The sequence below is a fragment of the Leptopilina heterotoma genome, unplaced genomic scaffold, assembly GCF_015476425.1.
Source record: "Leptopilina heterotoma isolate Lh14 unplaced genomic scaffold, ASM1547642v1 Lhet_244, whole genome shotgun sequence".
Taxonomy (NCBI): Eukaryota; Metazoa; Arthropoda; class Insecta; order Hymenoptera; family Figitidae; genus Leptopilina; species Leptopilina heterotoma.
In genome coordinates this window covers 438,012-460,467 of record NW_025110959.1, presented here as the reverse complement: position 1 = coordinate 460,467, position 22,456 = coordinate 438,012, and the positions used below count along the sequence as shown (strand labels likewise).

General features: G+C 24.4%; 1 protein-coding gene across 1 annotated transcript in view; it reads left to right on the top strand.

Moving 5' to 3' along the window:
- The window catches only part of LOC122503104 (dipeptidase 1-like), a 233,172-nt gene that overhangs the window by 138,610 nt on the left and 72,106 nt on the right, over positions 1–22,456 (top strand). Inside the window, exons 4-5 of the mRNA XM_043613533.1 lie at positions 19,441–19,721; positions 19,990–20,146. Coding sequence (XP_043469468.1) covers positions 19,441–19,721; positions 19,990–20,146 — 438 coding nt within the window. The remainder of the gene's footprint in view (positions 1–19,440; positions 19,722–19,989; positions 20,147–22,456) is intronic.

Here is a 22,456-nt window from a genome sequence, read left to right as displayed (position 1 = left end):
TTCAAAGCAATTGTATTGTAGAACTGCGGCTTTTGAATTTACGTCGAGGAGAAATTTATACGAAAACTTGACAATGCTTGCTTGGATGAACATTTCCATCGCTGCTATTCCCCCACCCACACCCCCCTTCTCGCTGTGTTTCAAATTGTACACTTTATAGAGCAAGTGGTTTGGGCGAATTGTTGGAAACAGTTAAGCTGGACAAACTCTGAGCAATGTAAATCACTGCGATCGTTGAGCTTCGTTTCAACGATACTGGAAATCTCAATTCTCTGACGCATATATCTGGGATGCGCGACGCTCTCTGTTTGTGTGTAATCTGCATCTCTCTCTCTCTCTCTCTCTCAAACCTTGGGTCATTGACATAGTCCCACTTATCGGGTTACTAGTTTACCGCAAACTTCATGGCGGACACCCAAGTAAACTCTGTTGAGGGCTGTGATGGGTTTCGAACCCGTCATTTACAACACGTTAACCCACACAACTCGTCCTTGATTCCCCGGCAACTTGCATAATCGCTATATACTTGAGATGGAACGTAAATGAATCATTTACTCCTGAAATTACTTGGGAGATCAAGTACAAATTGCGAAACTGGAAATTTCCAAGTAGCCGAAAAGAGGGATAGTGTGACGACAGCTATTAAGAAATATTTCAACTTTGATCACAGTTATATTGCCGCTTTTCAAAACGAGACGAAATTCTTGGGCTACAAGTTTCAAAACTGGAAATGTCAAAGTTTTCCTTAGACGCTTTAAATGCTCTCTATCTCTCTCTCTCTTTCCAAAGAAATTGTCCGATAAACTTTCTCTTAATCGTGTCACTACTTTGATTCTCCTCAATTTCTTCTCATTTAACCTCTCTCCAATACTTTTATTATCCGCGATTTCGAAAATTGTCACAAAAATTGTTTGAATTTCACATTCTCTTCTACAGTTATATATATAACTTGGTATTATTTTTTCCCTTTTTACTTTTAATTACACTCGACTTTTTTTTAATTTTAAAATAGAGTGAAAATTTAAGCCTTCTAATTGTCACTGAAGGGACAATTGCAAGTGGTCGTTAGGATAAAAAGTTGATTATATAATTCTGAAGCAAAATTATTTTCTTCATAGAGTAGATAATTAGTAATTACGAAAAAAATAATTCAAATTTAAGTTACTTACAATTAGTTAAATTTTATATACAAAAGTAAGATTGCCACAGGTCAGGGAAATCAGGGAAAATTCTCCTAAACTATGAAATTACCACGAATTCTAATGAAAAACGAATTTATTTTAAATTAAATTTAATTTTTCAAAAAAAATTCAATTATTCTTAAAATTTTTTATGAATTTCCTGTCAAAATTTCAATTATTCTAAAATTTGTGGCAAGAATTCAATTATTTTCAAATACAATTTTAATAAAATATCTGAATTTAATTATTCTCTAAAGTTTTGATTAATTTCTATGCAGAATTTCTACTGTTTTGACTTTTAGAAAATTTGAATTTTGAATGAATTTAAATAGTAATTTAAAGGAACTTATAATTTGTGAAAAATTTTGATAATTCAAATTCTTCTACAATTATAGTTACATTTTTAAATATATATTCTTTGCAAAATTCAATTATTTTCATAAACAAATTGTTGTTTATTAATCAATTGTTGTTTATTGTTTTATCACAATAATTCAATTATTTTCAAATGTAATAAAATTCTTCGTAGAAATTCAATTACTTAAAAAAAAATTTTTAAACTTATCCTCAAGATTTCAATTTTTTTGTAAATAAAAAAATTCTTCCTAAAAAATCAATTATTCTTTGTAAGCGAATCAATTTCAAAAGATTTCAATTTAATATTTTACAAAATTTGAATTTTAAATAAATTTAAGTAGAATAATAAAATTTTTCAAAAGAATTCAACTAATTCTAAAAATGTTTAATAAATTTACAAACAATTGAATTTTAGAGAAGTTACAAATGTTTGCAGAAATTCAACTATTTTCAAAATTAATAAAATTCTTTGAAGAAATGCAATTATGTTTAAAATTTTTTTTAAATTCTCGTCAAAATTTCAATTATTATTATAAATAATAAAATTCTTCTCTGAAATTCAATTATTTTCAAAAATTTCAATTATTTTCACAAATCTTCCTCAATTTAATGATTTTTAATATTTAGAATTATTTTATTAAAAATATCTAAAAGAAAATTTAAAGAATAATTTAATAATTTATAGTAAATTTTTATAAAATTCTACGCAAACATTTAATTATTTTCATAAATAATTGAAATTTGAAAGAAATTTAACTATTTACAAATTTGTTTATAAATTTCTTCACAATAATTCAATTATGTTCATAAATAATAAAATTCTTTTTAGGAATTCAATTATTTTCATAAATAAAACTCATCGCAGAATTTCAATTATTTTCATGAATAATAAATCTCATCGCAGAATTTCAATTATTTTTAATACAATTTTAATCAAATTTGTCGAGAAATGTAATTATTCTTAAAATTTTTTTTAATTTTTTCATAAATAACAATATGCATCACAAGAATTCAATTATTTTTAAAAGTAATAAAATTCTTTTTGGAAATTCAATTATTTTAAAAATTCTAATAAAATCGTTCACAAGAATTCAATTATTGTCAAAAATTTTAATTGAATTCTTAATTATTTAATTATTTTTAAAAACTTTTCGCAATTAATTGATTTTTAATAACTACAATTTTAATTAAATTTTCCAAAGAAATTAAATTATATTACAAAAATATTTTGATAAAATTCTACTTAAATATTAAATTATTTTCGTAAATAATAAAAATTTGACAAGAATTCAATTATTCAAAAAAGAATAATCTTCACAATAATTTAATCATTTTCACAAATAACAATATTCATCACAAGAATTCAATTATTTTAACCAAAATTTTTTTAAATTATCGTCAAGATGTCAATTATCTTTATAAATAGCAAAATTCTTCGCCAAAATTCAATTATTTTCCAATTTTTTTTCAAATTATCATCTAGATTTTATTTATCTTTATAAATAGTAAAATTCAATTACTTTCAAATTTTTTAAAAAAATTATCGTCAAGATTTCAATTATCTTTATAAATAGAAAAATTCTTCTCCAAAATTCATTTACTTTTTCAAAAATGTTTTTTAATTATCATCAAGATTTCAATTATCTTTATAAATAACAAAATTCTTCGCAAAAATTTAATTATTTTCAAAATTTTTTTAAAAATTATCGTCAAGATTTCAATTGTAGCCAAATTCTGTGACAAAATTCAATTTTTTTTTAAAATTATCGTCAAGATTTCAGTTTTCTTTATAAAGAGCAAAATTTATCGCCAAAATTCAATTATTTTCAATACAATTTTAATCGAATTTGTCGAGAAATGTGATTATTCTTAAAAATTTTATTAAACTTCGTTAAAAGAATTCAATTATTTAAAAATTTGCTGATAAAATTCTTTTTATAAGAAATTAATTTTAAAAACATTCAATTATTTATTTTTATATTTAAATAATTAAATTCTCATAGAATTTTCTAATAAAAATTGATGGAAAATGAAATTGCAGTTAAAATTTTAAATAGTAATTGAATATTAGAAGCATTATAGCCTGAATTTTAAGAATATAAAATAATGATTTTATAACGCGGTCATCTTTAATTATTAAAAAAGATGAAGAAATCGAGCACTCCGAGTCGAAAACTCGGAGTTATCGATATCTTCATGTTTTTTTTGAGTTTTTTTTTTAAGAATCTTATAATTTTTAGAGGGAATCAGAATATTCTTTAAGGGTCAGAGGGAAAAAATCAAAATTTTGTCTAGAAATCAATAAAATTTTTGTGGCAACCCTGATACTGTCTGGATGATGAATTTCGTGTATAGTTCAATTCGCAATTATCGATTTCGAATTTGAAATTTTTGAAAATCTTAATTCCTATGGAAAAATAATAATGATTAAATATTTATTTGAAATCAGGGAAAAATGAAATAAAATTTTTGTGTCAACTCTGAAAAGAATATATTTTAATAAAATTGAATAATAAATTTAATTAATTAATTGAATTGAATTGAATTGAATTGAATTGAATTGAATTGAATTGAATTGAATTGAATTGAATTGAATTGAATTGAATTGAATTGAATTGAATTGAATTGAATTGAATTGAATTGAATTGAATTGAATTGAATTGAATTGAATTGAATTTTATTTTATTTTATTTTATTTTATTTTATTTTATTTTATTTTATTTTATTTTATTTTATTTTATTTTATTTTATTTTATTTTATTTTATTTTATTTTATTTTATTTTATTTTATTTATTTTATTTTATTTTATTTTATTTTATTTTATTTTATTTTATTTTATTTTATTTTATTTTATTTTATTTTATTTTATTTTATTTTATTTTATTTTATTTTATTTTATTTTATTTTATTTTATTTTATTTTATTTTATTTTATTTTATTTTATTTTATTTTATTTTATTTTATTTTATTTTATTTTATTTTATTTTATTTTATTTTATTTTATTTTATTTTATTTTATTTTATTTTATTTTATTTTATTTTATTTTATTTTATTTTATTTATTATTTATTTTATTTTATTTTATTCATACGAATAAATGAAATTTTTTTTATTCTTTAAGCAAAACCTAGTGGCAATTTACAGGAAAAATTATTGAAAAAGAATCGAATTTTGCTTTTAAAGAATAACATCTCTCAGGAACTAAATACTCGAAAGCCAATACTCGGAAAAAGGATTGTGTGCAATTCGAGACAACTTTAAGAACAGACGTCGCGAAGAAAACACCGACTATTGATTTAAAACGCCTTTTAAACGGTCAAAGGTGTAAGAGAACCCTTGCCATACAGCGTCAAAGTAAAAGGACTTTTTTTTTTTATAGTACCTGAACAAATTGACGGCATTTTTATATTATAAGCGACTGCTTTTCTCAACTCTATTTTAGCTCCGACTAGACGAGACCAAGACAGTTAACCGATAATCAATCCCTTTTTTATTTTACACAAAAAAACCTTAATTTCAAAACTTAGCACCTCATCTATAAATATACCGTTTTATTACTTCCTTCAAATGCAAATTTCAAACTTTTTGTCTTAGATTATAATTATCGAAAGTTCAATAAAAAAAAAAAACTCTCGTCCGATTAAAAAAAAATCCTCTAAATATTATTATTCCGCTATAGAAAAAAACCATCAGTTATTAAAACGACAGTATCTTTGCCAAGAAGAACACTTTAATATCTCTATAGTGTTAAGGAATTTATCCTCTGGAAAGTCTCTCAAGAGCCACCATATTCCAGTGAAAATTGGTTAAAGAATTTTTAATTAAAAACAGTAAAAACTGTAAGCATAATACGCGACTTATAACTATTTACGACTCACCTAACGACCATTCCTTAATTACAATAGTCAGACACTAGGTTGGAAAGCGAGAAAGTATAGAAAAATGAAGAAAAAAAATCCACACTCACACAGTTGTACTATTTCTTTCGATTTAATAACGTATTATAAAGAGAAGAAAAGTATTATAAACGAAACAGAAATTTCATTACTTTCATAGAAATTTTTCCCTCGAAAAAAAAAACAAAAAAATTTTCCAGTTTCTAATGAAATAATAAAAAGAAATATTTGCCACAATTGACTTTTAAAATAAATAAAATGAATTTTCACCATTTTTCACTTTACAATTTTCAACAATGGCAATTTTTTTAAACAACAATTTTTGAAGAACAACAACAAATTCGTAGGAAAAAAAATTACCATTTATGAGATTGATTTTTTTTTCTAAAAGTTTTGTGTTTGTTGCTTTAGTTTAAAAATCAATTTTGGCCAAAACTCACGGCAATGTTTCGTAAGCAAAACATTGTTTCATATATTCGTGGAAAACCGGGCGTTCATTCACAATACATGTTTTAGCTCGAGGCTATAAAAAAACATATATTTGAACAAAAGATAAACCAAAGGGAAACAAGAAAGAAGCAAGTTATAATTTCAAAAAAAATATATAGAATTAAAAAATAAATAAAAGGCATGTTCATATGTGTACTTCTAATTTCACAAAATATAAAAAATAAATATGCAAGTTTCAAACGTTTTAGATTATAATTGTAATATAATTTATACTAGCAACATATACCTCACTCGCTAACGCTCGTTCGGTTGTATTTAAACTTATTAGTTTTTACTTATTTTTTTTTTTTTTATTTGAACTAAGTAAATATTTACTGGACATAAATATTTTAATTTATGGTATCTATTAAATAGTTATTTGAACCAAATACAAATTACTTAAGTCAATTAAATAGAATAATTTAATTTAATAAATATTGCTTTAAATCAATTATAAAAATTACTTGATTAAATAATGCATAGTTTTTAATTAAAATAAATATTTATTTGCATCAATAAAATAATTTTTTTGAAATAACTAAACTTAGAAGGTTAGATTTTGAATGTTAGCCTGATTCTCTGAATAATTAGTAAGAAAAGGGCGAAGATACGTCCATTCTTTTCTTACTAATAGGATTTTCTGTAGGTAATGATCAGGGTGTTTTTTTGAAATTTTTACTGCATTATTCTTACGCATGTCACCGTCACCAATATTGTTACAATATATATTGTAACAATATTGTTACAACAAAGTCTAGACTTTGGGTTTTTGCAAGTCTAGACAATATAGTTGTATAATAATATAAATTTTTCTTTCTAAACCAGAATTTGAACATTTACAAAATTAAAACCTTATAGTGGTTAGAAAATGTAAAAAATTATTAATATTTATAAAAATATAAATTATTTTATTTAAAATCATTGTGTAATAAGACAAAAATTATGAAGTGACATTTACAAAAAATGTCATTGTACATTATACGAAATGTTATTTTTACGTATTCTCTTACTAAATCTTTCATTTTCGTCCGCTATCCTGGATTCGCCATTTTGTATTTTTAAAAAGTGACTTTGGATTCATAATCAGTGGAATTTTACTGAAAATTAGTTGAAAAGTACTAAAATATCAGTCATTCTTCACTGATTATTATTTTATTGTGATTTATTTATTAATATTGTAAATTTCTGTCAAACAAATAATTTTACTAAAAGTCAGTTGAAAATTACACTTACAGTAGTGTTTCATTCGAGCAACACGATCCGAGAAACGAACAAAAAACGATTTTCTTTTTGTTTTGATAACCAAGCTGTCATGTTCGCTCGTCTTATTGAAGTAAATTTTCATAAATGTTTATTTACATTATTCGAAGATAATTAAATCTTAAAAAATTACTATAAAAAAATTCTAATAATATTAGTTTTTAAAAATATTATAATGTTATTTTTCGAAAATAATTGAATTTCTTAAAATAATTCTTATATCCTAATTTACCTTTAAAAATTTTTTTTAAATTTTTGGTAATTCAATTATTTTCAAAATTTGCAATTAAAATTCTTCAAAAAATTGTAACAAAATACTTGAAATAAATTAATTATTTTCAATTAAATTTTGCACAATTTCAACTATTCAAAAAGGTTTCTATTGTAGACATATTTGAAAAATTTAATTGTGTTAAAAAATTATTCAAAGAAATCTAAGTATACTTATTTTTAATTATCTATAACTTAATCTATTGAATTTAGAAAAATTACATCAAGAGGACAAAACTTTGTTCTTTCGTCTACTTTTGAATAATGTTTAGAAAACTAAATTTTTATTAATGTTTATTAAAAAATTATTTTATACCTAAAAATGTTAAATTTTTTTAATTTAGGCATGATTACAATCACAGGCACACAAAAAAAAAGTTGTCTGTTCATTGAACAAGACCTACATGTCTTATAGTATTTTGGCCCCCTGAATACGAATATGAAGTCAGAATTGCTCCAGCACCCTCTGTTTTTTTAAATCGAAAAAAACTACCCTTAAGTCTAAAATTCAAGAATTAAAGTAAAAAAAAATAAAAACACGGCTTTCTTCGGAGTAGAAGAATATATTTGTGCGTTTTCTTCTTTCAACAACTCAAATAATGTCAAAATTGCTCCACCACCCCTGTTTTTTTAAATAGGAGAAACTACCCTTAAATCTAAAATTCAAGAACTAAAGTCAAAGAATGAAATAACCACTTTTTTGCGAAGTAGAAGAATATATTTATGCGTTTTCTTCCTTCAACCACTCAGAAATATTGTCAAAATTGCTCCACCACCCCTGTTTTTTTAAATGGGAGAAACTACCCTTACATCTAAAATTCAAGAACTAAAGTAAAAAAATATGAAATAACCGGTTTTCTTAGGAGTAGAAGAATATATTTATGCGTTTTCTTCCTTTAACCTCTCAGAAATAATGTCAAAATTGCTCCACCACCCCTGTTTCTTTTAAATGGGAGAAACTACCCTTAAATCTAAAATTCAAGAACTAAAGTCAAAGAATGAAATAACCAGTTTTTTTGCGAAGTCGAAAAATATATTTATGCGTTTTTTTCTTTCAACAATTTAGAAATAATGACGAAATTGCTCCATCACCCCCTGCCCTTAAATCTAAAATTCAAGAATTATAGTAAAAAATGATATAACAGGTTTTTTCCAAAGTAGAAGAATATATTTATGTACTTTTTAAAAAAGCATCAGCATTGCTTCATCACCCTCTTATTGATTTATATTGAAAAAACTACCCCTTTAAGTATGAACCTAGAGTATACTAACAACAATAAAAACAATTAGTTTTAGACAAAAGCATACGTTCCTTTATTTTTGTTCTCATAACTAAAAAGCAGAATCAGAGTTAATTTATCATTATTTGTTGTTGAAAGAAGAAAACGCATAAATATATTCTTCTACTCCGAAGAAAACCGGTTATTTCATTTTTTTTCACTTTAGTTCTTGAATTTTAGATTTAAGGGTACTTTCTTCGATTTAAAAAAAAGTAGGGGTGGTGGAGCAATTTTGACATTATTTCTGAGTTGTTGAAAGAAAAAAACGCATAAATATATTCTTCTACTCCGAAGAAAACCGTGTTTTTATTTTTTTTTACTTTAATTCTTGAATTTTAGACTTAAGGGTAGTTTTTTCGATTTAAAAGAAAACAGAGGGTGATGGAGCAATTCTGACTTCATATTCGTATTCAGGGGGCCAAAATACTATAAGACATGTAGGTCTTGTTCAATGAACAGACAACTTTTTTTTTTTAATAATAAAAATTAAAAATAATTATTTTTAATTTTTATTATTTGAATACACAATTAAAAATAATAATAATACTCCGCAAAAAAGCCCAACTAATAGAAAAATAAAAAAGTAGGTTAATTTTAAATTTAGATCCAACTATTACAATGTTATAGATTTATTAAGTAATATATAACAAGTAATATTATATATATTTCTCTAAATAAAGATGTCTATTGACTTTTTAAAATTGATTTTCTTAAAAATTTCTTTATTAAAAGTATTAATATTTAAATTTTATAGTAATTGCTGTTTTAAAAAATCAATCCGGGAATATTTATTTTTGGTCCGGGAATTTAAAAATAATTATTCACTAGACACCTTGAATTAATTTTTAACTTGATATAATAATTTTAATTCACTAAAATGAATTTAATTTTAGTTTTTAATAGAATTAATAAAAAAGAATTTAAATGTTTTTGGATATCGATTTTTTTCAAAAAATAGGTTATTATTGTATTATTTTTAGTTGTCAGTTATGGGAAAGTCGAGAAGCAGTCGAGAAGTTCGGTCGATGACAATTAGAAAATTAGACGATACGATTTGACAATTAACAAAAGAATAAACAAGATGATCGTTTGAAAACCAAAGACGATAACCAAATAATCGCTCGAAAAAATGAAATTCGCGGATCGAAGTGAAACACTAACTTACAGAAATATAAGTCATTTTTCACTGATTATCCATTTAAAAAATTATTGTTGATGTCTGCCAAACAAATACAGGGTTGCCACGGACCTGGAAAACCTGGGAAACCCGGAATTGTCATGGAATTTTTTTTCAGTCATGGAAAACCTGAAAAATCTGGAATTGTCAGGGAATTTTATAAAGCCTGATACTAAAAGCTCAATTTTTTGTATTTGAGTCGTAAAAATTTCAAGTTTTCAAGTTGACATACAACTTTTTGATTTTAAATTTAGTGCTTACAATTGAAATCAATATGGCATTTCTAAATTTTAGTTTCTTTTGGTCTCTATCTTCCTTTAAATAATTTTTAAATTAATACATTTTAGAAACCCCAAAATGTTATGAAACTGAAGCAACTTTTATGCAATGAAAATTTTTTCTTTTGCTAATTGTTTTTTAATGTAAGAAGCCCTTTAAAAAATTGCAATCGAAAAAAAATTGCTTCTGAAGCAAGGAAATAATAATTTAGTTAAAATTTCGGGATATTTGGAAAATCTACGAAAAAATAATTAAAAATCACTAATTTCCTTGCCTTCCTTAGATCCTCTTACAATTTTTTTAAATGACTTGTCACATTAAAATAAATAATTTGTAAAAGAAAAAATTGCTTATGAGGTGAGGAAATAATAATTTTGTTTAAATAATATATGGATTTTTCGAAAATCTGTGTAAAAAATCAAAATTAATAATTTCCCCGACTTCGATCTTTTAAAATTTTTTAAAAGGCTTCTAACATTAAAATAAATAATTAGCAAAGAAAAAATTGTCATTGAATAAACGTAGGTAACTTCAGTTTCATAAAATGTTATTAAAATGCTTTTTAAAATACTGGTTTAATAATTGTGAAAAATTCTAAACTTAACTAAATTTTTAAATTTAAAAAGATTTGCTCCTCATCTTTCTTCGGAGCGTATCTCAAATAACCTTACAAATTTTAACTTAATTTTTTGTTAATAATGAAATTAAAAATTAATAACTTATTTTGTTAACAATTTACTTAAAGGATTTTATACTTTTTGTCGTAATTAGCTAAAAACATACCAAAACAATTTTATTTCTGGTTTGGAATTTTTTAAGAAATGGTCTGGAAAACCTGGAAAAGTCATGGAATTTTAAAATCGATGTCTTGTGGCAACCCTGAAATAAATAAGTAAATACACAAGTAAATAAATAAGTTCCATTACAACACAGACAGCGCAGCATTAGCATAGATACATATATGTGATTTGTGTATATGTAGGAGTTTATATCTGCATATGAGCAGTATACATGTGTATGTAATTTATGAACATGTGTGAGTATACATGTACATGTGATTAGTGTATATGTGTGAGTATACATGTGTGGGTGTTATGCGCGCATGCTTGATATTCATAGAACACTACTGCGCATGCCTGATATTCATAGAACACTACTGCGCATTCCTCACATTGATAGAACACTACTGCGCATGCCTGACATTCATAGAACAATAGTGCGCATGCCTGACATTGATAGAACACTACTTCGCATGCCTGATATTCATAGAACACTACTGCGCATGCCTGATATTTAAAGAACACTACTGCGCATGCGTAATATTGACAGAACACTACTGCGCATGCCTAATATTGACAGAACACTACTGCGCATGTGTAATATTGACAGAACACTACTGCGCATGCGTGGCACTAATAGAACACTACTGCGCATGTGTAATATTGTCAGAACACTACTGCGCATGTGTAATATTGACAGAACACTACTGCGCATGCGTAACAGTGATAGAACACTACTGCGCATGTGTAATATTGAAAGAACACTACTGCGCATGTGTAATATTGACAGAACACTACTGCGCATGCGTGGCACTAATAGAACACTACTGCGCATGCGTAACATTGACAGAACACTACTGCGCATGCGTAACATTGACAGAATACTACTGCGCATGCGTAACATTGACAGAACACTACTGCGCATGCGTAACATTGACAGAACACTACTGCGCATACGTAACAGTGATAGAACACTACTGCGCATACGTAACAGTGATAGAACACTACTGCGCATGCGTAACATTGACAGAACACTACTGCGCATGCGTAACATTGACAGAACACTACTGCGCATGCGTAACATTGACAGAACACTACTGCGCATGCGTAACATTGACAGAACACTACTGCGCATGCGTGACATTGTGAATATGTATACATTTGTGTTAATATTATTTTTAAAAGATATACATATATATACGGCTAGGGTCGGTCGGTCGGTCGGTCGGTCGGTCGTTCTTCAACTTAATATAATAAGAGATTACCAGGGTTGTCAAAGATTAGGGAAATCAGGGAAATGCTGGAAAATTTTATGAAAAGTACTTAAAATGATTAGAAAATCTGAATTTTTTTTTCATATTTTTAGTTAATAATTCTGTAAAACAAATTTTTTGAACAATTTTAATTTCAATTCTGTTAAAATTAGTTGAACTTTTTAAAATATTATTTCAAAATTTTTAACGCAATTCTTCGTAAGAATTCAATTATCTTGATAAATATCAAAATTCTTTCCAGAAATTTAATTATTTTTATGAATTTTAATAAAATTCTTTGCAAAATTCAATTTTTCTTATAAATAACAATATGCATCAAAAGAACTCAATTATTTTTAACAATAATAAAATTCTTCTTGGAAATTCAATTATTTTAAACAATTCTAATGAAATCGTTAGGAAGAATTCAATTATTCTCAAAAATTTTAATTGAATACTTGGTAAAATTTAATTATTTTAAAAAACTTTTCGCAATTCAATGATTTATAATATCTACAATTTTAATAAAATTTCCCAAAGGAATTAAATTATTTTAAAAAAATGTTGATAAAATTCTACTCAAATATTAAATTATTTTCGTAAATAATAAAAATTTGCCAAGAATTCGAAAATTTAAAAAAGAATAATCTTCGCAATAATTCAATCATTTTCACAAAAAACAATATTCATCACAAGAATTAAATTATTTTTAAAAAAAATTTTTTAAATTATCATCAATATTTCAATTATATTTAAAAATAGCAAATTTCTTCGCCGAAATTCAATTATTTTCAAATTTATTTAAAATTATATCATCAAGATATCAATTATTTTTAAAAATTGCAAAATTTTTCCCCAAAATTCAATTATTTTCCAAATTTTTTTAATAATTATCGTCCATATTTCATATAAATTTATAAATAGCAAAATTGTTCGCCAAAATTACATTATTTTCAAAAAATTTTTTTTAATTATCGTCAAGATTTCATTTATTATTATAAATAGCAAAATTCTTCGCCAAAATTAAATTATTTTCAAAATTTTTTAAAAAATTATCCTGAATATTTTAATTGCAAAATTGAACGACTTTCAAAAATGTTTCTTTAATTATCATCTAGATTTCAAATATCTTTATAAATAGAAAAATTCCTTGCCAAAATTGAATAATTTTCAAAATTTTTAATGAAACACTGAAAAAATTTTATTAATTTAAAAAATTTTTCTGAATTCAATGATTTACAATATCTACTATTTTAATAACATTTTTCAAAGGAATTCAATTATTAAAAAAGAATTTAATAAAATTCTACTCAAATATTAAATTACTTTCGTAAATAATAAAAATTTGCCAGAAATTTAATTATTTAAAAAGAGCAATCTTCTCAATAATTAAATTACTTTTTATAAATAATAAAACTCATTGGAGAATTTCAATTATTTTTAATTATTTATTTTTTTTATGTATTCAAATAATTGAATTTTCTAATGTAAATTGATTTAAAAATGAATTTCAGTTGAAATTTTGAATCCTAATAATTGAATATTATAAAAGCGTTATAGGATGATTTTTTTTTAGAAATAATTGAATTTTCAAAATATTTCCAATTAAAATCTTTGAAAATCCGTATTTTTCATACTTTTAACTAACAATTCTGAAGAATTAATTTTTTTCAAAAAAGTTTTATTGATTTTTTTTTTTTTTTGTAATTATTTGGAGTTTTTATTTTCTAATATATATTTCATTGAAGAATATTTCCGAATAATCGAAATATGTTAAAATTGAATTTGTGAACAAATGGATTTAAAAATTCTGCAAAATAGAACATTCTATTGAGTATCTAATAATTTTTAGAGTGAATCAGAATATTTTTTAGAGTCAGGGAAAAAGTTGGGAAAAAAGGGAAAAGCAAGGGAAAAACAAAATTAAATTTTTTTGAAAACCTTGATTATATAATAATAACTGAATTTTCATTTTTGAAATTTTGTTTTGAAAAAGTGATCAATTTTTTTAATTAAAAAAACTTTGAAATTCCACCTGAAGGAAACGAAGATGAAGAAGTAGAAGAGTTTTAAAAGTTGGTTATACATCGGCAAGTGACATTATATGGTGATAGTTTAATACGGTTATTATGCACTTCACGGTGTCTCTCGAGATTACGTGATCATCCACCTAAACCTGAAAAGCCGTAGGTCTTCTCTTCCCATTGCGACTAAGTAAGAGGGGTGCGAGGTGGAGAACGCTTAAAAGATTCAGGGGCACTCGATTGAAAAAGTTGGCGAATTGCTGGGACTTCGTGCTCTGCTTACATGTTATGTTACTCGAAAAAGCTCTTGTAAAATGTTTCCAGTCAAAGCGACCCACTTTAATAAATAGTTGCCGCCCGCTCTGCTTATATCTTCTTCACAAACATATTTTAACCGTCTCACATATATGTGTGTAAACATATGTGTGTTTGTGTCTTTCCAAGGTCAAGCATTCGTAAAAAGAAAATTTCAAAGGGATTTTAACATCCTTTTCAAAATTTTAACATAATTTCAAAAAAAATTTTTCATTTTAAATATTTTCTATTTTAAATGCAAAACTTTAATATTTACTATTTTAATCCTCTGTCTCAGGGCTCTAACCAGTCAAAGTATTTAAAAGTACGGACTTTACGGACCAAAAATGAAAAATTACAGGACCAATTACTGATAAAAATATAACCAGTCCGAGTCAAAAAAAGAACAATTTACGTAAAACTAAAAATTTAATTTTTTCATAACTATAAAACATGAAAATATCGTTCACTCCCAAATATGTCCCAGCAATAAAATCATTACTTTATATTGTTAAATAATATTGTACTTCTTCAAAATTATTTTCATCATTTCAATTCAATTATTATTTTCAAAAATTCCCAACTAAAATTCTACTTTAAATCAATTATTTTTAATAATATTCGAAAAAGTTCTTTGACAATTTTCAAATCCATTTGATTACAATATTAAATTTTACGAAATTTCAATTACTCCTCAATTCTTCAATTAAATGCATATTCGAAAATAAAAACTTTAAATAATATAAAAAAATGCAATTAAAATTTTTTTAAAAAATTAATTTAAAAATTCAATTATTTCTAAAAATTTAAGCTATATTACTTTTAATATTCAATTATTAACTAAAATTTTAACTGAAGTTCTTTAAATCAATTTTTTTATTAGAAAATTCTACTAGAATTCAATTATTTAACTACAAAAATAATTTATTAAATAATTGAATGTTTCTTAAAATTCAATTCTCATAAAGAATTTTATCAACAAATTTGTAAATAATTGGATTCTTTTGACGAATTTTAATAACAGTTTTTAGAATAGTTACATTTTTCTAGAAATTTGATTAACCCTCGGAGAACACACCTCTTTTTTAGACCATTTTTTAAAGCTCAACCAATTTTAAACTGATAATCTAATCAAACTAAAGAATTTTTTTCAATATAGTTTAAACTCTGTAGAATAAGTCTGTATACTTGAAAATCCTTATTAAAAATATTTAAAAAAGATAAAAAGCTTTTCGTAAAAAAGCGTGTGGTGAAAAAGACCCCATGTGTTCTCCGAAGGTTAAAAAAATTATCTTAAAAATAATTGAAATTCTGCGATGAATTTTATTATCTGAAAAAATAATTGAATCCCTAAGAAAAATTTTATTATTTGAGAAAATAATTGAATCCCTAAAAAAAATTTTATTGCTCTTGAAAATAATTGAATTTCTGCAATAATTTGCAACTTCTCCAAAATTCAATTTTTATAGTGTTTTTAACTAAAATTCTTCTATAAATCCATTATTTTGAATAATTTTTGGAAAAGTTCTTTGGAAATTTTCAAATATATATTTGAAAATTAAAACTACAAAAAAATAATTTCAAGTAAAATTTAAATAAACTTTCTCAAAAAAATTAATTCTTCTACAGAATTGTTAGTTAAAAGTATGAAAAATTAAGATTTTCAAAGATTATAATTTGAAACCTTTTTAAAATTCAATGATTTCTAAAAATTCAAGCAATAATGCTTCTAATATTCAGTTTTTATCTAAAATTTTACCTGGAAATTCATTTTTAAATCAATTTTCACTAAAAAATTCTACGATAATTTAATTATTTAAGTATAATACAATGAATAATTTATTAAATAATTGAATGTTTTTATAAAAATAAAATTCTCATAAAGAATGTTATCAACAAATTTTTAAATAATTGAATACTTTTGACGAATTTTAATATAATTTTTAAGAATAATTACATTTTTCGAGTAATTTAATTAAATTTGTATTACAATTAATTGAAATTCTGCGATGAGCTTTATTATTTATGAAAGTAATTGAAATTCTGGCAATTATTTACGAAAATAATTTAATATTTGAGTGGAATTTTATCAAACTTTTTTAAAAAGAATTGAATTCTTTTGGAAAATTTCATTAAAATAGTAGATTTTGAAAATCATTGAATTCAGGCAAATTTTTGAAATCAATTAAATTTTTACAAGTATTTTATTTAAAATTTTAAAAATTATTGAATTTTGGCGACGAATTTTGCTATTTATAAAAATAATTGAAATGTTGATGATAATAAAAAAATATTTTTTGAAAGTCATTGAATTTCGTCGAAAAGTTTTGCTATTTGTAAAAATAAATGAAATCTTGACGATAATTAAAAAGAATTTTTTGAAAATAATTGAATTTCGGCGATGGATTTTGCTATTTATAAAGATAATTGAAATCTTGACGATAATTAAAAAAATATTTTTGAAAATAATTGAATTTTGAAGAAGAATTTTGCTATTTATAAAGATAAATGAAATCTTGATGATAATTAAAAAAAATTTTTGAAAGTTATTAAATTTCGGCGAAAAGATTTGCTGTTTATAAAGATAATTGAAATTATGACGATAAATTTAAAAAAAAATTGAAAATAATTGAATTTTGAAGAAGAATTTTGCTATTTATAAAGATAAATGAAATCTTGATGATAATTAAAAAAAATTTTTGAAAGTTATTAAATTTCGGCGAAAAGATTTGCTGTTTATAAAGATAATTGAAATTATGACGATAAATTTAAAAAAAAATTGAAAATAATTAAATTTTGGCTAAGAAGTTTGCTATTTATAAAGATAATTGAAATTTTGACCACAATTTTTTAAAGTTTTTTGAAAATAATTGAATTCTTATTATGATTATTCTTTAGGCCTACTATTCCCACATAGCACAATAGTATGAGGTAAGGTTATGTTGAGTACTAATCGTAAGGCACATAAGGTTACACAATATTGCTGCGGTAGACCTGAGGTGAACTAAAAACTTCCGCCATGGAGGTAAGGTTACATGTTAGGGTGTGGTGAGTATATATGATAAGGCCATGGTAACCTTACACGTTAAGGTTAAGGTAACCTTACACGTTAAGGTTGATGTAACCTTACACGTTAAGGTTGAGGTAACGTTACATGTTAAGGTTGAGGTAAGGTTACATGTCAAGGTTGAGGTAAGGTAATTATTAAGTTGTAAGGTTGAGGTAAGGTTAAGGTAAGGTTGTGATAAATTTACCAGTTATGGAAAATATTGAAAAAATAATTAATAAATAAATATTCAATTAAAAAGTTAGTTTGTTGCTCCTCTCTATTTTGGAAACCTGACATGAAGCAGAAAATTTTGAAAACAAATTTGGGGGGACTGGGATTTGAACCCGGGATCGACGCGCATAAACCTATCATTCTAACTAACTGAGCTAAGTAGAGAACTGGTAGAAGGAAAATTAATATTGCCTTTAAGGAGTTAATCATCTTCTTGGTTCACCTTAAAGGCATCATTAATTTTCCTTCTGCCAGTTCTCTACTTAGCTCAGTTAGTTAGAATGATAGGTTTATGCGCGTCGATCCCGGGTTCGAATCCCATTCCCCCCAAATTTGTTTTCAAAATTTTCTGCTTCATGTCAGGTTTCCAAAATAGAGAAGAGCAACAAACTAACTTTTTAATTGAATATTTATTTATTAATTATTTTTTCAATATTTTCCATAACTGGTAAATTTATCACAACCTTACCTTAACCTTACCTCAACCTTACAACTTAATAATTACCTTACCTCAACCTTGACATGTAACCTTACCTCAACCTTAACATGTAACGTTACCTCAACCTTAACGTGTAAGGTTACCTTAACCTTAACGTGTAAGGTTACCATGGCCTTATCATATATACTCACCACACCCTAACATGTAACCTTACCTCCATGGCGGAAGTTTTTAGTTCACCTCAGGTCTACCGCAGCAATATTGTGTAACCTTATGTGCCTTACGATTAGTACTCAACATAACCTTACCTCATACTATGGTGCTATGTGGGTTGTTATTTATGAAAATAATTGAATTTTGCAAGGAATTTTATTAAAATTCAGATAAATAATTGAATTCTTGAGAAGAATTTTCTTTTTTAAGTAATAATTAAATTCCTTTGAAATATTTATTTCTGATGAATATAATTGAACATTTGCGTAGAATTTTATTGAAACTTTTTAGAAAAAATTGAATTCTTTTTAGAAGTATTATTGAAATATATATAGAAGATATAAAAAATCATTGAATTCAGGAAAATTTTTGAAAATAATTGAATTTTGGAGAAGAATTTTTTCAATTTTAAAAATAATTGAAGTTTTGCCAAGAATTTTTAAAAAATTTTTTTGAAAATAATTGAATTTTGGAGAAGAATTTTATTAATTTTAAAAATAATTGAAATTTTGACGAGAATTTAAATAAATTTTAGAACCCTAATTGAATTTCTGAGAAGAATTTTATTACTTTTAAAAATAATTGAATTTCTACAATTATTTCTAACTTTTTTAAAATTTCCAAAATTATATCGTACAATTTACAAACTTTTCGTCTTTTATCAATCAAATTACGGACTTTACGGACCTTTTTTTAAAAAAAACTGACTTTTACGTACTTCAAGCAAATTTACGGACCTAGTTCGAGCCCTGCTGCCTTTATCCCCACTCCAAGAGACAGAGGTTTAAATATAAAATATTTGCTATTTTAAATACAAACTTTAAATATTCGCCATGTTTCAAAAAACCTGCAAATATTCAAATATTCAAATAAGAATTTAATTTTCATTGTATATTTGAAACGCAGGGTGAAAATTTTCAATTCCGAACGATTAAATATTTATGGGAAAACTTGTTGGGCTTTTACAGACAACGTGCCTAACAGAACTGCCGGATGTGGCGCCGTGCAATGGAACTGTGCGGCTTCCACCAACATGCGAGGAATCTCCTAGTAGCGGAAGTAGCAAGGAACGCAGAGATGAGAGTCCTCGGCGGAAATGTCGAGTTCTAGCACCTATCTTGCTTTTGGTGGCAGCCCTGCTCCTCGGAGGCCTCTGTCTGCCATTGTTACTACAATCCTCCCCTGTCACGCACCAACAACGATTGGACGTGATTAGAAGGATTCTTACTGAAGTGCCTCTGATCGACGGGTAAATATTTACAAATTTCATCAAAGAAAAAAAAATATTCCTCTCCGATGGGAGAGAAATTCAATAAAATAATTAAATTATTTTCTAACTATTTATTTTAATATTTTAATGAATTTATTAAAATATTATTTCCTTCCTTTGAATTTGGCGCCAAAATAGGTTGTTTGAATTGCCGCCTAGATGGCATGAAACTTCTCTCATAAACGAAGTGAATTGAATCTAATTTTCAAACTCAGCTCTCGACTAAAAGTAAATTACCTTTTTTCAGGCACAATGATTTGCCCTGGAATGTCAGAAAGTTCGTTCATAATCAATTGGGTGAAGTAAATCTGAGCAGTGACTTGGGAAGAGTTGATCCTTGGGCCAGATCAGACTGGAGTCACACTGATATACCAAGGTTACGAGCTGGATTAGTCGGAGCGCAGGTAACTTTTACAAAATTTATCTCCAACCACTTTCAAACTTTTCCAACTACTCTACTTCCAATATGTGGTAATCTTGCAAATCAAAAAAATAATCCTCTATATCAATTTTGGTAAAAGGAGAAAGTTTCAAAAAAACAGATTTAAAAAGATTAAAAATAAGAAACGTATTTAGAAAGGTTAGAATAGTGTTAGAAAGTGTGTTAAAAATAGTGAAATACTAGGTTAATATAAGTTCAGGGCTCGAACCAGTGAAAGTATTTAAAATTACGGACTTTACGAACCAAAAATGAAAAATTACGGACCATTTACGGACCACAAAAAAATATAACCAGTCTGAGTCAAATAAGAGAACATTTTACTTAAAACTAAAAATTAAATTTTTCATAACTATAAAACATGAAGATATCGATAACTAAGAGTCTTCGACTCCAAGTGACCGATTTCTTCGTGTTTTATAATAATTAAAGATGATAGAGTGATAAAATCATTTACAATTCAATTATTATTTACAAGAATTTTTAACTAAAATATTCTTCTTTAAATCGATTATTTATAATAATTTTCGAAAAAGTTCTTTGACAATTTTCAAATCCATTTGATTATGATTCAATTTTTCGAAATTTCAATTATTCGTAAATTCTTCAATAAAATAAATATTAAAAAATAAAAACTTTAAGTAATTAAAAAAAAATCCGCAATTTAACTTTAAAAAAAAAAATTTTTAATTCAATTATTTTTAAAAATTCACGCTATACTGCTTTTAATATTCAATTATTATATAAAATTTTGACTCTAATTAATTTTTAAATAAATTTTTATTAGAAAATTCTACGAGAATTCAATTATTTAAATACATTTAAATAAGTAATTTACTGAACAATTGAATGTTTCTTAAAAATCAATTCCCATAAAGAATTTTGTCAACAAATTTTTAAATAATTGATTTCTTTCGACAAATTTTAATAAATTTTGTAAAAATAATTACATTTTTCGAGAAATTTGATTAAAATTGTATTAAAAATAATTGAAATTCTGAGATAAGTTTTATTATTTATAAAAATAATTCAATTAAATATATATTAAAAAATAAAAACATAAAAAGAAAATTTAAAGAAAAATTTAAATGAACTTTATCAAAAAGATTAATTAAAAAAAAAAAAAAAAAATTAAAAAAAAAAAAATAAATAAAAAAATAAAAAAAAAAATAAAAAAAAAAATTTTGAAATAACATTAAATATATGTTACATAATTCAACTAATTTTAGCAGAATTGAAATTAAAATTGTTCAAATCAATTAGTTCTAAAAAATTATTAATTACAAGTATTTTTTGAAAATTTATATTTTCAAAAGATATTAATTTGAAACCTTTTCAAAATTTAATTATTTCTAAAAATTAATCCTACAATACTTGTAATATTCAAATATTATCTAAAGTTTTAAATGAAATTCACTTTTAAGTCAATTTTAACTACAAAATTCAACGAGAATTGAATTATTTAAATACAAAAAAAAATAATTTGTTGAATAATTGAATGTTTTTAAAAATTTAATACTCATAAAGAATTTTATCAAAAATTGTTTAAATAATGGAAATATTTTGTCGAATTTTGATTAAAAGTAATTGAAATTATGCCATGAGTTATATTATTGATGAAAATAATTTAATGTTTGCGTAAAATTTTATCAAAATTTTTTGAAAATAATTGAATTTTTATTATGAATATTGTTATTTATGAAAATAATTGAATTTTGTTAAGAATTTTATTAAAAATCCTTTAAATAATTGAATTCTTAGGAAGAATTTTCTTTTTTAAATAATAATTAAGTTCCTTTCTTTATTATTGATGAAAATAATTGAATGTTTGCGTATAATTTTATCAAAAAATTTTTTTAAACAATTGAATTCTTTTGGAAAATTTTATTAAAATAGTAGATATTGAAAATCATTGAATTGAGGAAAATTTTTGAAAATAATTGAAATTTTGCGAAAAATTTTTAAAAAATTTTTTAAAATAATTGAATTTCCGAGAAGAATTTAATTATTTCTAAAGATAATGGAAATTTTGACGAAAATTTAAAAAATTTTTTGAAAATAATTGAATTTCTGTAAGTTTAAAGGTCAAAATCGTTTCTCCAGAAAAAGTAAATAATTACTTAATCAATTACATTGGAAAAGCCACCGAATTTTTCAGTTATAACCTGTCAATTTGTAACAGTACCGCCAAGTCCTATTTTCCACAAAAGTCGATCGCAGAATCCGAGAATTCTAACAGGGCACTGATCAAAGCCTGCAGCATCACAAAGGATAA